Here is a 13,742-nt window from a genome sequence, read left to right on the forward strand (position 1 = left end):
TTTGTCTATAACATACTGCTTTCATAATATCAATTTAAATTGGTTTTATAGTTATATCTACATGTATATAATGATTTGATAATTGCTGTTGTTAATTTACAATTGCTCATTGATTATGTAGTTGTATTCTGATTTATTTACTTAAAAAATTCAAAATAAATCCCCAAGATGTGATACCATTCTTGATGCAGTGCAGGATAAAAGTATGGATTGCATAGTACAGAGAGATATTTAAAAGAGGAAAACATTGTACTCATTTCATACCAACTATTTGCACAATAAGATATTGGGGTTTTAAACACCCATGTAACTATTCAGCCAGGTGAATATCAAGGGCTCTCTTTTTTCAGAATAAAGAAATTTGGGGAAAATATTTAAAGCCATATTTTCAATTTAACTTTCACCTTTTTTAAATTACCAAAAGACAGACAATTTTTATTATTTTTATTTTTTATCTCTCTCTTTTTTAAAAATTTTTATTGTTGAGATTATTACAGATTTTCCTCTTTGTTCCTCCACCTGGTTCCTGCCCCACCCCAGGCCCTCACCACCCTACTGTCTGTGTCCATAGTAATGCACACATGCATATAAGATCTTTATCTAATCTCTTCCAGCCTCCCACACCCCCCTTCCCTTTGAGAATCGTCAGTCTGTTCCATTTCCATGCCCCTGATTCTATTCCATTCACCAGTTTATTCTGTTCATCCGATTTTTAGATTCAACTGTTGATAGATATGTATTTGTTGCCACTTTGTTGTTCATATTTTTTATCTTTATCTTTTTCTTCTTCTTCCTCTTGTTAAAGAATACCCTTCAGCATTTCATATAATACTGGTTTGGTGGTGATTAACTCCTTTAGCTTTTTCTTGTCTGTGAAGCTCTTTATCTGACCTTCAATTCTAAATGATAGCTTTGCTGGGTAGAGTAATCTTAATTGTAGGTTCTTGCTACTCATCACTTTGAGTATTTCTTGCCACTCCCTTCTGGCCTGCATAGTTTCTATTGACAGTCATACGGGCACTCCCTTGTAGGTAAATAACTACTTTTTTCTTTCTGCTTTTAAGATTCTCTTTTTGACTTTTGCCCTTGGCATTTTAATTATGATGTGTCTTCGTGTGGTTCTCTTTGGGTTCCTCTTGTTTGGGGTCCTCTGTGCTTCCTGGACTTATAAGTCCATTTCTTTCACCAGGTAGGGGAAGTTTTCTGTCATTATTTCTTTAAATAGGTTTTTGATAGCTTGCTCTCTCTCTTCTTCTGGCACCCATAATTTGAATGTTGGTACACTTGAAGTTTTCCCAGAGGCTCCTTACACTTTCTTCGTATTTTGGGATTCTTTTTTTCTTTTTGCTCTCTGGTTGGGTGTTTTTTGTTTTCTCATATTTCAAATTGTTGATTTGATTCTCAGGATCCTTTAGTCCAGTGGTGATCAACCGGTGGTCCGCAGACCACTAGTGGTCCATAAGGTTCAAAGGTTGGCAACCACTGCAGTCTAGTCTACTGTTGAATTCCTGTATATTATTCTTTATTTCAGTCAGTGTATGCTTAATTTCTGACTGGTCATTTTCCATTTTTTTTTTTTTTTTTTTTTTTTTTAGCATTCTTACTAAGATCCTTGAAAGTCTCACTAAGTCTTTTGGAGGTTTCTAGAAGGTTCTTGAGTAACCTTATAACTGCGGTTTTGAACTCTATATCCAGTAGTTTGCTTTCTTCCATTTCTTTCATTTGTGCCATGTTTCTTTGTCTTCACATTTTGGCTGCTTCCCTGTGTTTGTTTCTATATATTGGGTAGGGCTGCTAAGGCTCCTTGAGTTGGCCTTGTGTAGCAGGTGTCCTATAAAACCCAGTGGCTCAGTCTCCCCAATCACCTGAGGTGGACACTCTAGGTGCACCCCTTTGTGGGCTGTGTGCACAGTGTTGTTGTAGCTGAGCCTTCATTGCTGTTGGTGTCACTGGGAGGAATTGACCTGCAGGCCAATTGGCTGTGGGGACCAGCTGACTACAGTGGGAGAGCTGCAGCACAGGAGACACCCTTATGGGGCATGACTTGCTTCAGTGGGGCTTTGGTGCTCACTGAGTCTGCCCCTTGAGTGTGTCGCTTATGGATGTGAGGAGTTGTAATCTGGATGGTCTGACACTGACTACTGGGTACACTGGCTCTTGGGTCTCCAGGGAGATGCAAAGTTAGCCACCGTCTGGAGCAACCCAGCAGGAGCTACAGAGAGATCTGCAGATTCCTCCTCTTTGTATTGGGTTTGGAAGTGCCCAGATGAGGCCCAGCTGTGAAGCAAGGCAAGCTGGTGCTGGTGCTGGGTCTTGGGCCTTTTATTGATAGGTTTTGGCTTCCTGACGCAGCTGCAGCTTGTTTGACAGGTTTTAGCCTGAGTAAGGACAGGCCATTCATTCATATGCAAAAGCTGGTGCTCACAGCTTTGGGTGGGGTTGTAAATTGGATGGGGCAATCATCAGGGAATCACCAGGGTGGAGCAAACAGAAATGGCTGCCAGTCAGCCCTGCTCCAGGGCGGTCCCAGCATAGGAACAAAGATCCCTGCGAGCACCTCCGTCTGAAAGAAAGCTGCCCCCAAGTTCCTGCTCCGATGCCAGACAGTCCGGCTTCTCCTTGTATGTGTCTGAGTCCCCCAGAGCCTCGCCAGGCATTGGAGCTCAGTGGAAGTGGGAACTTGTAAATTCAGTTTTTGTGCCGGCCTTTTAAGTCGAGCAGCTGGGTCTCCAGCAGCTTCTGTGTCCCTGAGCCCCAATCCCCAGTGGTTTTTACAGCCCGTAGTTCTTACTGCCAGTAGGGACTTATTTTCCCAGCTCTGGGACCCTGGGCTGGGGGTCTGGTGTGGGGCTGGGACCCTTGCTCCTCCAGGCGGCCTCCCCAGAGATGACCTCCCTCCTGATTAAGAAAGCGGCACACCCAGGTGCTGGACCAGCCCATTCCTCACCTCCCACCTTCTACCAGTCTCAGTATGCTGCCTTCTTTACTTCTCTGGTTGCAGTACTTCCATTCAGCCAGCTTTCTGGCAGTTCTGGATGGTGGTTGTTCTGTATTTTAATTGTAATTTTGATTGTGGTCATGGTATGCGGCAAGTACAGGCATTTGCCTATGCCACCATGTTGGTTCTTCCTCACAGACCATTTTTAAATTAATTGCTCACTAGCCTCCTTAATTTCAACCATGTTTGTGTCTAAATATGATTCTTCATTCACCAGGGTTTCATTTGCTAGAGATCAGTTGTCTCAGCCAAGAAAGACATTATACTGAAGGTCCCTAAATGGTGACAGAGGTGATGGCCATGGGCAATATCTGTGGCTCAACCATTAGCTGCAATTGATGTTTTTGTTATAAATAAGTCAACCACAAAGCTACCAACTGCCAGTTACCAACTGCCAGTGTAATTGTAGCTGGTGAAACTACATATGTGCCTCCTGAAGGGCACAAGGTCAACGTTTGATAGGCAGGCATAAAATATGCACATGCCTTATCTTCCTGGTGTAAGCTTTCTTCCAGTTTGGAGGGTCAATTTTCACAAACTTTCAGAATTGATACTTTGAAAATTCCCACTGGACTTAAATTATGGAAACTGTTGGCAGTTTTTATTTGCTTTACTTTTATTTAAATACAACCATTTGTGAAAGGGAGCTTCTGAATTCACAATGTGATTTTTTTTTTCCCAAAATGAAAATTTAAATGCAATTATTTTACTTATTTCAGTTCTAAACAAATGTAAAGATAAATATTACACACTGAAGGGGCAATGCTAGCACTGAAAGCTAAGCAGTGTTTTCTGGTTTATATTTTAAAAGAATGGAATGTATTTTTCAACATACACATTTTTTTAGTGTATTAGGAATAATATTGTAGAATAGTTTAAAATTTTGGCATTTTATTTATTTATTTATTTTTATAGCACAAGGTGAAAATTTATTGAGAAATGAGCACAGACTCCCATGTGGGGAGGGGGAAAGAGTTTCCTAAAATTTTGGCATTTTTAAAATAAACCAATAATAGCGAGTGTCTATTATTTAAGGCGATCTAATTTATACAGAAAGAAAGGAATTTTTAAAAATGATGTCTTAATTTTTGTTTCTAGATACCTTCTTTAAACTTTCAGCATTTGATTCCTGTGTTTTATATGATAATGTTTCAAAATAAATCATACCAGTCTTAGTTCAAAGAGAGCATTGTAATGGATAGACCCAAGAGTGGGCCAAGCACATGTTAAGATCTAGAATTTTCAGGCTGGTAATTGCCAAGGGCAAGATGTAAGGCAGTTCAAAGATTATCCAATGTGTGGGGGACCCATATATGCATAGAAAATCCTCAAACACTTCCCTCTGTGCTAAGCATTTTTCTGGCATCATCAAAATCTAGTCTTCATAAAGTGCTCTTATTATCCCAATATGAAGAAGAAGAGAATGAGGTTAAGAAATTAAGTGCTCCCCGGGCCAGTGTGACTCAGTGGTTGAGCATCGTACTATGAACCAGGAGGTCACAGTTCAATTCCCAGTCAGATTACATGCCTGGGTTGTGGGCTCAATTCCCAGCAGGGGGCATGCAGGAGGCAGCCAATCAATGATTCTCTCTCATTGATGTTTCTATCACGTTCTCCCTCTCCCTTCCTCCCTCTGAAATAAATAAAAACATATTTTTTTAAAAAAAGAAATTAAGTGCTCAAGTTTACCCAGATAATACTAGTAAGTCGCAGAGCCAGCAAAACCTCCTGCTATTTACAACCATGCAAAGAAGCTGGACACACTCCTTATAGGCTTCAATGGTGGCCATCCTGGACCTTTCCTTAAAGGAAGTGGTAGAGAATGGTGCTAGCTGAAACCAGACGGGTAGGTGCCTACCTGCTGAGCCTGCCTGTGTAACCATCCCCTAAACCCGTGGTCGGCAAACTGCGGCTCGCGAGCCACATGCGGCTCTTTGGCCCCTTGAGTGTGGCTCTTGCACAAAATACCATGGCCTGGGTGAGTCTATTTTGAAGAAGTGGCGTTAGAAGAAGTTTAAGTTTAAAAAATTGGGCTCTCAGAAGAAATTTCAATCGTTGTACTGTTGATATTTGGCTCTGTTGACTAATGAGTTTGCTGACCAGTGCCCTAGACTAATCTGAGTCATTGGTTATGATCCAAACTCTCCTATTTAAAGGTGGACCTAAAATCACAGTAATTATTTAGTACTTAACTTTGTATATTGTTTTCTGGTTTTTTTATTTTTGTCAATTGCTCATCCATTCACATGTCTTGCTCTCTTGTATTTCCCACTCATTCCCTGACACAAAATAATGAGAATCTTAGCTGTTGCTTCTTCCTTCATCTCCCCCGTGCCTGCCCTCCCCGCCCCCCAGCCCCGCCCTGCCCTCCTCTTGGGAAAGGAGAAATCAGAATCCTTTTGCTCTCTCCTCTTTGCTCAAATTCATCCTCATCACTCTTGGATCTGGTGGAGTTTTTACAATATAACTATAAAAGATGACATTTCATCCTCTGAGAAAAATGTCTTGGTTATATCCCAGCTAAATGGATGGGTAGATTTTTCATCATGACTTAATTTTGTGACCCAATTGGGAAAACTTTCAGTTTTATTAGCAGCTGTCTTCTCTTTTCTTATCAGATATTCAGCTTTTAGCACCTAGTTCAGAAGAGGAAACACATGGTTTGAAGTTATTATATGGACTTCACAAATCCTTCCAAACAATTTTTCTTAGGTAGGGAAACAAACAAATGAATGCCTAAGATCTTTCAAACAGAGCTATAATATTTGCAATCTATATAAACAGGACATCTGAAAGGAATGCTTGCTTAGCTTTCGTCACATTAAGACGTGCTGATAGGAGTGAAAATAGAAAAGAAGATGGGTGTGTTTTTCCTTCCCCCACAGGTTGAAGGTTGACTTTAAAAGGGAAAATGCTGAGTGTTTCTTAAAACGAAATGGGAGCTTCTTTATTTCCCCCAGACATTAGTTGCCAATCTGTAAACATTTCAAGAGGAAATTGTACACCACCTCATCTGTGTGACAAGTGACATTTACTGGTTGGGTGACATACACACTGGTGCACAAATCTGGGGATTAAATGACAGTTGATTGGTGGACCTTTTTTAGTATAAACACCAAGGTGACCATTTAAAATCAGTTACTATCAACAAGTCAAATAATTTTTACTTGGATTTATATTTACTCTATAAGGAGTTCACAACTTCCTCTGGGCTATTTTCTGTTGTTTGGATGTTGTTTATGAAGGTCCTTGTTCTTTTCTGGAAGGCCTGATTGTCTCTCGTATACATTTGCATTTGTATCTTGCAGACATGTAGATCATTCACACGTTCCATTCTCTCCTTGTAGGTAGAAATAACACTTCAGGATATCAATGACAATCCACCCGTGTTTCCAACGGACATGCTGGATCTCACCGTGGAGGAGAACATCGGAGATGGCTCTAAGATTATGCAGCTCACAGCCATGGATGCTGACGAGGTACCTCAGAGCCTGTGTCTGAATTTTTGAAACCTAGTATTCCACTGATCTATCCAATTTCTGCTACATGTTGACAACTTTTATTACCCAATAACTAAGGCTAAGCAGTGTGTGTTCTTTTCCAAAGAGAACATTGATTGTTGAAATGTATTAAAAGAATGCAAATCTAGAGATTATGGAGAGGTAATTTTCCTTAGATCAGCAATTCACAACTCCATTTCTAGTTGCATTTTAGATTTCTTAGCCAAATTATTTTAATTCTTAGTAATAAAAATATACCCATTTTATGTTTTTATTATTTCAATTTGCTATCTTATAGCAGCTAAGGCTTGGTTTTTATTTTTAATACTAGAGGCCCGGTGCACAAAATTTGTGCACTCGGGAGGGAGGGGGTCCTGCAGCCCAGCCTGTGCCCTCTCGCAGTCTGGAAGCCCCATGACCAGTCACCCTCGCAGAGAGAGGCCCCGCCCACCCGCCACAGCGCCACCAGCTGGGTGGCCTGGGCCTCCCTTTGCAGGGGTGATCATGGGGTGATGGAGGGGCCCCCCGATCAACAGCATCACACCCGCCTTGGCTGGCTGGCACCAGTGTGTGTCATAGCATGGTCTTCTGGACAGTCATCCGATGGTCGTTCTGCTGTTCGGTTTTTTGGTTGATTTGCATGTTATTTGCATATTTGCTTTTATTATTATAGCTAAAAAAAGCAAATTATCACCCTGGCCAGGTGGTTCAGTTAGTTGGAGTATTGTCCTGTACACCAAAAGGTTGCAGATTCCATTCCTGGTCAGGACACATACCTAGGTTTCAGGTTAGAAACAATAAAAGAATCAATAAAAACATGTCCTTGGGTGAGGATTTAAAACAAAGCAAATTATTTCAAATTTTAAAATGTTAGGGCTATTTTATAATTTTTATTTAATGTACATATTTGTAAAACAAAATATATAATTCAGTAATAGCCTTATATATTAAGGAAATTATCTAGTCAACCTAATGACTTTTTCAATTTTGTTAATAAACAGAAATTTCTTGCCTAGTGGTGAATGTGAAATTTGGGGGCATAACTTAGATTGCCATCTTCTATATTTATATCTTAAGTTTAACTATGTAATCATCATGCTCAAATGTCATAGAAACTTATATAATTTGTAATTTATATTTTTCCCCATGAAGGAAGTCCATGGCCTGTTTTCTCCTTCTTGCTAGGTAAAGGGTTAATTCAGGTTATGGTGTTTGAGAAAGAGGAGTCACCTGTCCAGACACTAATATCCCCTTTCTCTTTAAACTAAGCCCAACGCGCATAGAGAATTTAACCTTCTTACCTTAAGGCTTAAGCTAAACTCCAGAAGTATTGGAAAACTTGGTTTTATTGACTGAAAAATTTATTGACTAAAGCAAGAATACACTTAGGAGAATGAAACAAGGAATGGCATAAAGAAGCAACAGGGGATCCTAGGCTGAACTGCTTTGGCTCACTGGGAAGTCAGAGAAAGTGGGGCCTTGGAGACAGGTTAGCTCAGGGGGAGCCGCAGCTGCCCATTGCTCCCTCGGTTGCAAGTCTTGTGTGATCCCTTGGAGTTTAGGAGAAGTATGCCTATGGGGGAAGGAGAAGAAGAGGGGGGGGGGGGGAATGGCATGGGCATGCTCCCTGGAGGGAGAACATGCTGGGAACCTTCGTTTTCAGGGGATTTAAAGGCTGTGCATTTAGGGGAGTGTCAATATTGGCTATTTGATCTTTGGCCAATTGACAAGTTCAAGTTAGAGCAGTTAATTCAGCTCACTGGGCAGATCTTATGCAAGTAAATAAGAATCTTCAATTATGTCCACCATGGACATTATTGCATATCCAGCTCAGTAATGTCCCTGTTCATCATTCAGATAAGATCCATCTGTAAGCCAAATTAAGTCAGCATGATCAACAGGAGTTTCCAATAAATCCTTCCTAGGAACAAGAAGGTGGCCAGTTAGTAAAACACAATCGTGGATGTCTTCATCCCGCAGAGAAGGTAGAAATGTTGCTGGGTTAAGACTGCTATATTGAATTAAGGTAATATTAGGCACAGAAAGCAAGAGTACTTCATAAGAAGCCAGTCCACGGACAGGAATATTGCGTGTGATGAGTGTGCAGTGCAGATGCAGCAGAATGAGGAATTTAAATAAAAGAGAGCCCATAACTACCGCCTCTGTTTGTTTGCATAACACGTCAGTAGCAGAGGTAGCCACCAGGCAGGATGGGAACCCCTTGGCTACTGACTCTAATATCCTATAGGTCCCTTTTAAATTTTTATTGAATTTATTGGGGTGACATTGGTTAATAGAGTTATATGGGTCTCAGGGGTACAATTCTATAACACATCATCTGTACATTGTATTCTGTGTTCACCACCCCAAGTCAAGTCTCCTTCCATCATCATTTATACCCCTATGTCCTCTTCTGCCTCCTCTCACCTCCCTTCCCTCTGGTAATCGCCATACTGTGTCTGTGTCTGTAAGGTTTTTGGGTTTTCTTGCTTAATCCCTTCACCTTTTTCATGCAACCCCCCTCTCCTCTTACAGATGATCTCTGTTGTTGAGTTAAAACTGCCAAAGCATTTCCTTTATTTTCATATATTAAAAAGTATTATAAATATGGTGTCTCAGAGCAGGATCTTCAAATAATTCTTTCTTCGGAGCTTTTACTTGGATGGGTCAGGTCAATCTGATTTTAATCAGACATATAGAGGTTGAGCTATTAATGAAAAATTTGGACTCTAATCGTGACACTGTCTAGTCTAATACAGAATAAGCTATTTTGTTTGTTTGTTTGTTTTTAGAAGAGTAAAGGATATTCCTCTGAGTCGCTCAGGGTTAATTCGTAGCCCATCTTTAGATATTAGATAACCAAGGTATTTACTTGAGGTAAACAGAATCGAAGTTTGCCCTTTGGGACCCCATATCCCTTTTATGGCTAGCTGTTGTAAAAGGTAAATTTCATCCTCTTGGGAATCTAATATGTCCTAGGGTATAAAAGTAAATCATCCACATATTGGATTAGAGTGGAATTTCTGGGAAATTCAATATCATTCAAATCAACCTTTAATATCTGAGAGAAATAAGTGGGAATTTCATATATCCCTCGGCATGACTGTCCCAGTAAACTCCCTTCTTCCCAGGTGAAAACAAAGGTATTTTTTAAAAAAAAAATAAAAATAAAAATAAACCAGGAATACTGAAAAAGACACTACATAAATCTATCACTGAAAAATACTAGCAGTCCACGAGGATAGCTGATAATAGGGTACGTGGATTTGGAGCCATGGGGTTTCTGTGAATAACTGTTTTATTTATAGCTCTGAGATCCTGTGCAAATATCCACCATTTCCCATTGGGTTTCTTTACGGGGAGGACAAGAGAATTCTAGGTGCTTGTGTATGGAATTATAAGCCCCCCTTTAAAGTGACCTTACATAATGGGCTTAGTTCCAGCTTGTGCATCAGGTCTTAAAGGATATTGGTGAATATTAGGTAGGATCAAAATACTGTAGTGGCTAAATTAGTTTTGCCAATATCTGTACTGGAAAAGGTCCTGAGTTGGATTGTAACATCCTGCAACAAACATTCAGTCAGTCTCAAGATTAGTTTCTTCTTGCGGAGGTTCCTTTAAAAATTATTATTTTCCCACTGCTTTAGAATCTGATTCATTTAGTTCTAAATACATTTCACCCTTCAGGGAAAAGGATATGTGGGTGTTAGTGGTTTCAAGAAAGTCTCACCCTATCTGGTGAATTGGGGTAGATTGGACTAGTAAAAATATAAGTTGCCCACATCATTCCCTAGTTATCAGGGAACAGGTTCTGATTAAAAAACAGACATTGGTTGCCCTAGCGGCTAGGGCCTAGCCGGTTTTGCTCAGTGGATAGAGCATTGGCCTGTGGACCAAAGGGTCTGGTTTGATTCCTCGATTGCAGGGCTCCTCCCTGGCCTGGGCCCTGGTGCAGGAGGCAACCAGTCGATGTGTTTCTCTCACATCGATACTTCTTTCTGTCTTCAGCTTCTCTCTTCTACTCTCTCTAAAACTCAATGGAAAAATATCCTCGTGTGAGGATTAAAACAACAAGACAGACATTGGTAGATTAGATATTTCTGAAGCTTTACTCTGAGGGAGCGGCCAACTAAGTTGGGTGTGGTTAAGAAGAGATGAAGTAGCACCAGTATGTGCAAGGGCCCTAGTAATTCCCCCTTTTATGGTAATTTAAGTTTCGCTTAAAGTATTAGTAAGGAGAAGGGGAAATGCCCCCTCATTGTCCTTGGAGCAGCCCTATGCTTGCTTCTGTTTCTTTTCTTTTTCTAAATCCCATTTTAGTTTCTCAAATCTCCTTCTTAAGGTGACTTGACTTTTTAAAGTAAGAACAGACTTCTCTCTCCCCTTGTCTAAGAGACCTTGGGGAGGTCTGACCTCATTGCTTAATTGCTGGAGCTGTAAGTTCATGATTTGGCAGCTTCGTCTTTTTCTCTCTTTTGAATAATTTTAGTTGATCAGCCAGAATCGCCAGTTCATGGTACACATGGCTGGTTAGTTTAATTTATGTTGTTTAATCAGAGTTATAAACTCTTCATTTAATCCTTCCCAAAATGCCAAATTTCATAAGGGGTCATTTGTATGATCCTTAAAACTGTCTGGAGACAGACTGGGTAAGGTTTGAAAGCTTTTTTGAAACATTCAAAGAAACATAAATTGACGGATCTTGGTCCAGTCCATTTTCTGGGGAAAAATCTCAGGTCTGACTTGGTAAAGCTTATGATCTAATTCCCTGCATTTTCCTGGTCTCTTTCTCTCTCTCTCTCTCTCTCTCTCTCTCTCTCTCTCTCTCTCTCTCTCTCTCTCTCTGTTTTAAAAAGTCCTCTATCAGAGTTTCCCAGCGAACACTAGAAACCCCTCAGAAACCAGTAGGTGTATTCACTGGAATAGGTCGGAATAGCCAGGATCGTATGTCCTCTAACAGTTAAATTCCTTTGCATACCCATCAGGGTGCTGGAGAGAGAGTCAAGGAAATCTAGGTAGATTCCTTAATTCTGTTCTAGTCCAAGGGATGGACACATTCACTGGCTCCCCTTTGCCTGAGACTGGCTTTTCCCCAAAGGCAGCTGCCAGAATCTGTGTTTGTTTTTCTTAGTCTATCTTGGTCTGGTTTTCTATTCTGAGGGCCCCTAGGTCAGTAAGGAGCTATGGTGTAGGAGAGAGAGAGAGAGAAGGAGGAGGAAGAAAGGAGAATAAGTCTGGACAAGGAAGTAAAGGGTGCAGCGGCTGTTGGAGAAAGAGGTAAAAATGGGGTATGGACACTGAGCAGCTTCAGAAACCTACTTAAGTTCAGAGACAGTCTCTAAAATTTTCTTACTAACTTCTGGGCAGAAGAAAGGCTCTCTGTGCTCCATTTCAAGGGCTTCTACTTACCAGTTGAGGTAAGCCTCTCATTCATTTGGTTTGATTTTAGAGCTAGCATTTATTTCCTCTATGGTGCATGCAAAAGCAATTTAATTTAGGTGTCAAAAGAGTTCCATTTTAGACATCATCAGTTGATACCACTTCTAGTTAAATCTTCCCATTTCTGTAAGGACTTGCAAGTAAAAGTTCCCCATGAATTGTATATCTGCAGGAGTATTAGTGAGGGCTGGAGTCTGGGGTCAATGTTAACCTGAAAATAAAAAGCCAAAGTGAGATGCTACAAGCCTTTGAGATATAAATAAATAAATAAGTTAGTAAATAAAGCAATCCGGGAATACAGATGCAGGCAGAAACCCAAATTATGTTCTGATCATGGAGTGAAGGCAAGGAGTTTTAATGAGTAAAGAAAGGGAAATAATTACCTGAATAGAAGAGAGGAATTTCTGTTGTTGCTAATAGGCTAGGTTACCCGTTAGCTATACATGGCTGGTGATGGAGTGTAAAGAATGTCCAGAACATCGGTCCTTGTGGGCAGCAGGTCTACTATCCTGGTGGCTTTGTAACAGTTTGTAAGACAGTGTTGGTTTCGCCCATCCAAGGTTACTTTGCTGGTTCAAACATCCCAAATGTTCCCGGAGTAAGACGTGCAAGGCAGTTTCTCTGGGATGGCAACTCCGACACCCTTTTGCAATGGCTCCATTTATAGCACTTTTCACATCAGCATTAAATTGTTACACAACTACCCAGATGGTGGATTGATTTTGAGAGATTAATGGAATTCTTTAAAACACTAAGATTATGTAGGTCATCAGCAAATTGTTTCGATATATTTTTTTGTTATTTGTACACTTTTTCTTAATAATGAAATCGAACATAAAAGTACTGTACTAGTATGTTAGAGAAACTCTAGTCGGGCACTGGAGAATAATGCTTGGGTCAAGGATTCAGTTTTAGAAAGCAACATGTACATGTTAAACTTAATTTAAATATCATTTGAAACATGTGCTGAATCAAGATACACATCTTTCAGAAGCACGTGACTTTTTGAGTCTCCCGTTTCCTTCCATAAACAGAATTATTATGCCTGTAGTGGGCAAGGATACTCAAGCTTTGTTTCATGGTGCCATACTTGTTTTTGAAACTACTTGAGGATGTAAAATGCATTTGCAATTTATAGCTATTTACTTTCAGAATTCCTTTCACGTGCTTTTGTCTCTGAGGTTCCTCAGGAGAGTATAATATTTTTAAACAGCATTATTTCCACTATGCTATAGCTGAAATATGATATTTGTTTCTTGTGGTATTGCTGATACTGCATATTTTGGATATTAAGTAAATAAATAGGCTTTTCAAAAGACCTAATTAAATCATGACTCTTGGCCAGACATCTTCAGATATTCACTAGAACTATTAATTCACCATATCTTCTGATTTTGAGTAGGAAAAAAAAGATTGTTTCATCAATAGAGTCTGATACCTTTGCTTCAGTTCAGAAGAATCATCATAACTTTAGGAGACAGAACATTTCTAAATTTTAGGCCATTTGTGTAATAGCTTTTAATGTGTTTGTTTCTTTGCTTTCCCTTAATTTCCAAATACCATTTCAAGAAGTGGGAACTGAAAATAGCTCTTTTCCTACCTGGACTGCTGTACTAGAATAACGAAATTCCTTGTGAAATATAGAGCCGAATGTGGTCAGATTAGAAGACTCAAAATCTTATTGAATGTTTCTGTTAAGATGGTACAGTTACAATAAATACGATAGGTACTCCATGTACACCTGAATATACAAGATAAATGTAGGCAATATGTTAAACCCAGCAGTTTCTAAATTAAAATGTGCG

General features: G+C 39.9%; 1 protein-coding gene across 1 annotated transcript in view; it reads left to right on the top strand.

Annotated features, from left to right (window-relative positions):
- Window positions 1-13,742, top strand: part of FAT4 (FAT atypical cadherin 4) — a gene marked incomplete at its 5' end in the record, with an annotated part of 156,664 nt that overhangs the window by 67,494 nt on the left and 75,428 nt on the right. Inside the window, one exon of the mRNA XM_080672212.1 lies at window positions 6,346-6,477. Coding sequence (XP_080528338.1) covers window positions 6,346-6,477 — 132 coding nt within the window. The remainder of the gene's footprint in view (window positions 1-6,345; window positions 6,478-13,742) is intronic.

Source organism: Plecotus auritus (assembly GCF_963455305.1).
Source record: "Plecotus auritus genome assembly, chromosome: 6".
NCBI classification, from domain to species: domain Eukaryota; kingdom Metazoa; phylum Chordata; class Mammalia; order Chiroptera; family Vespertilionidae; genus Plecotus; species Plecotus auritus.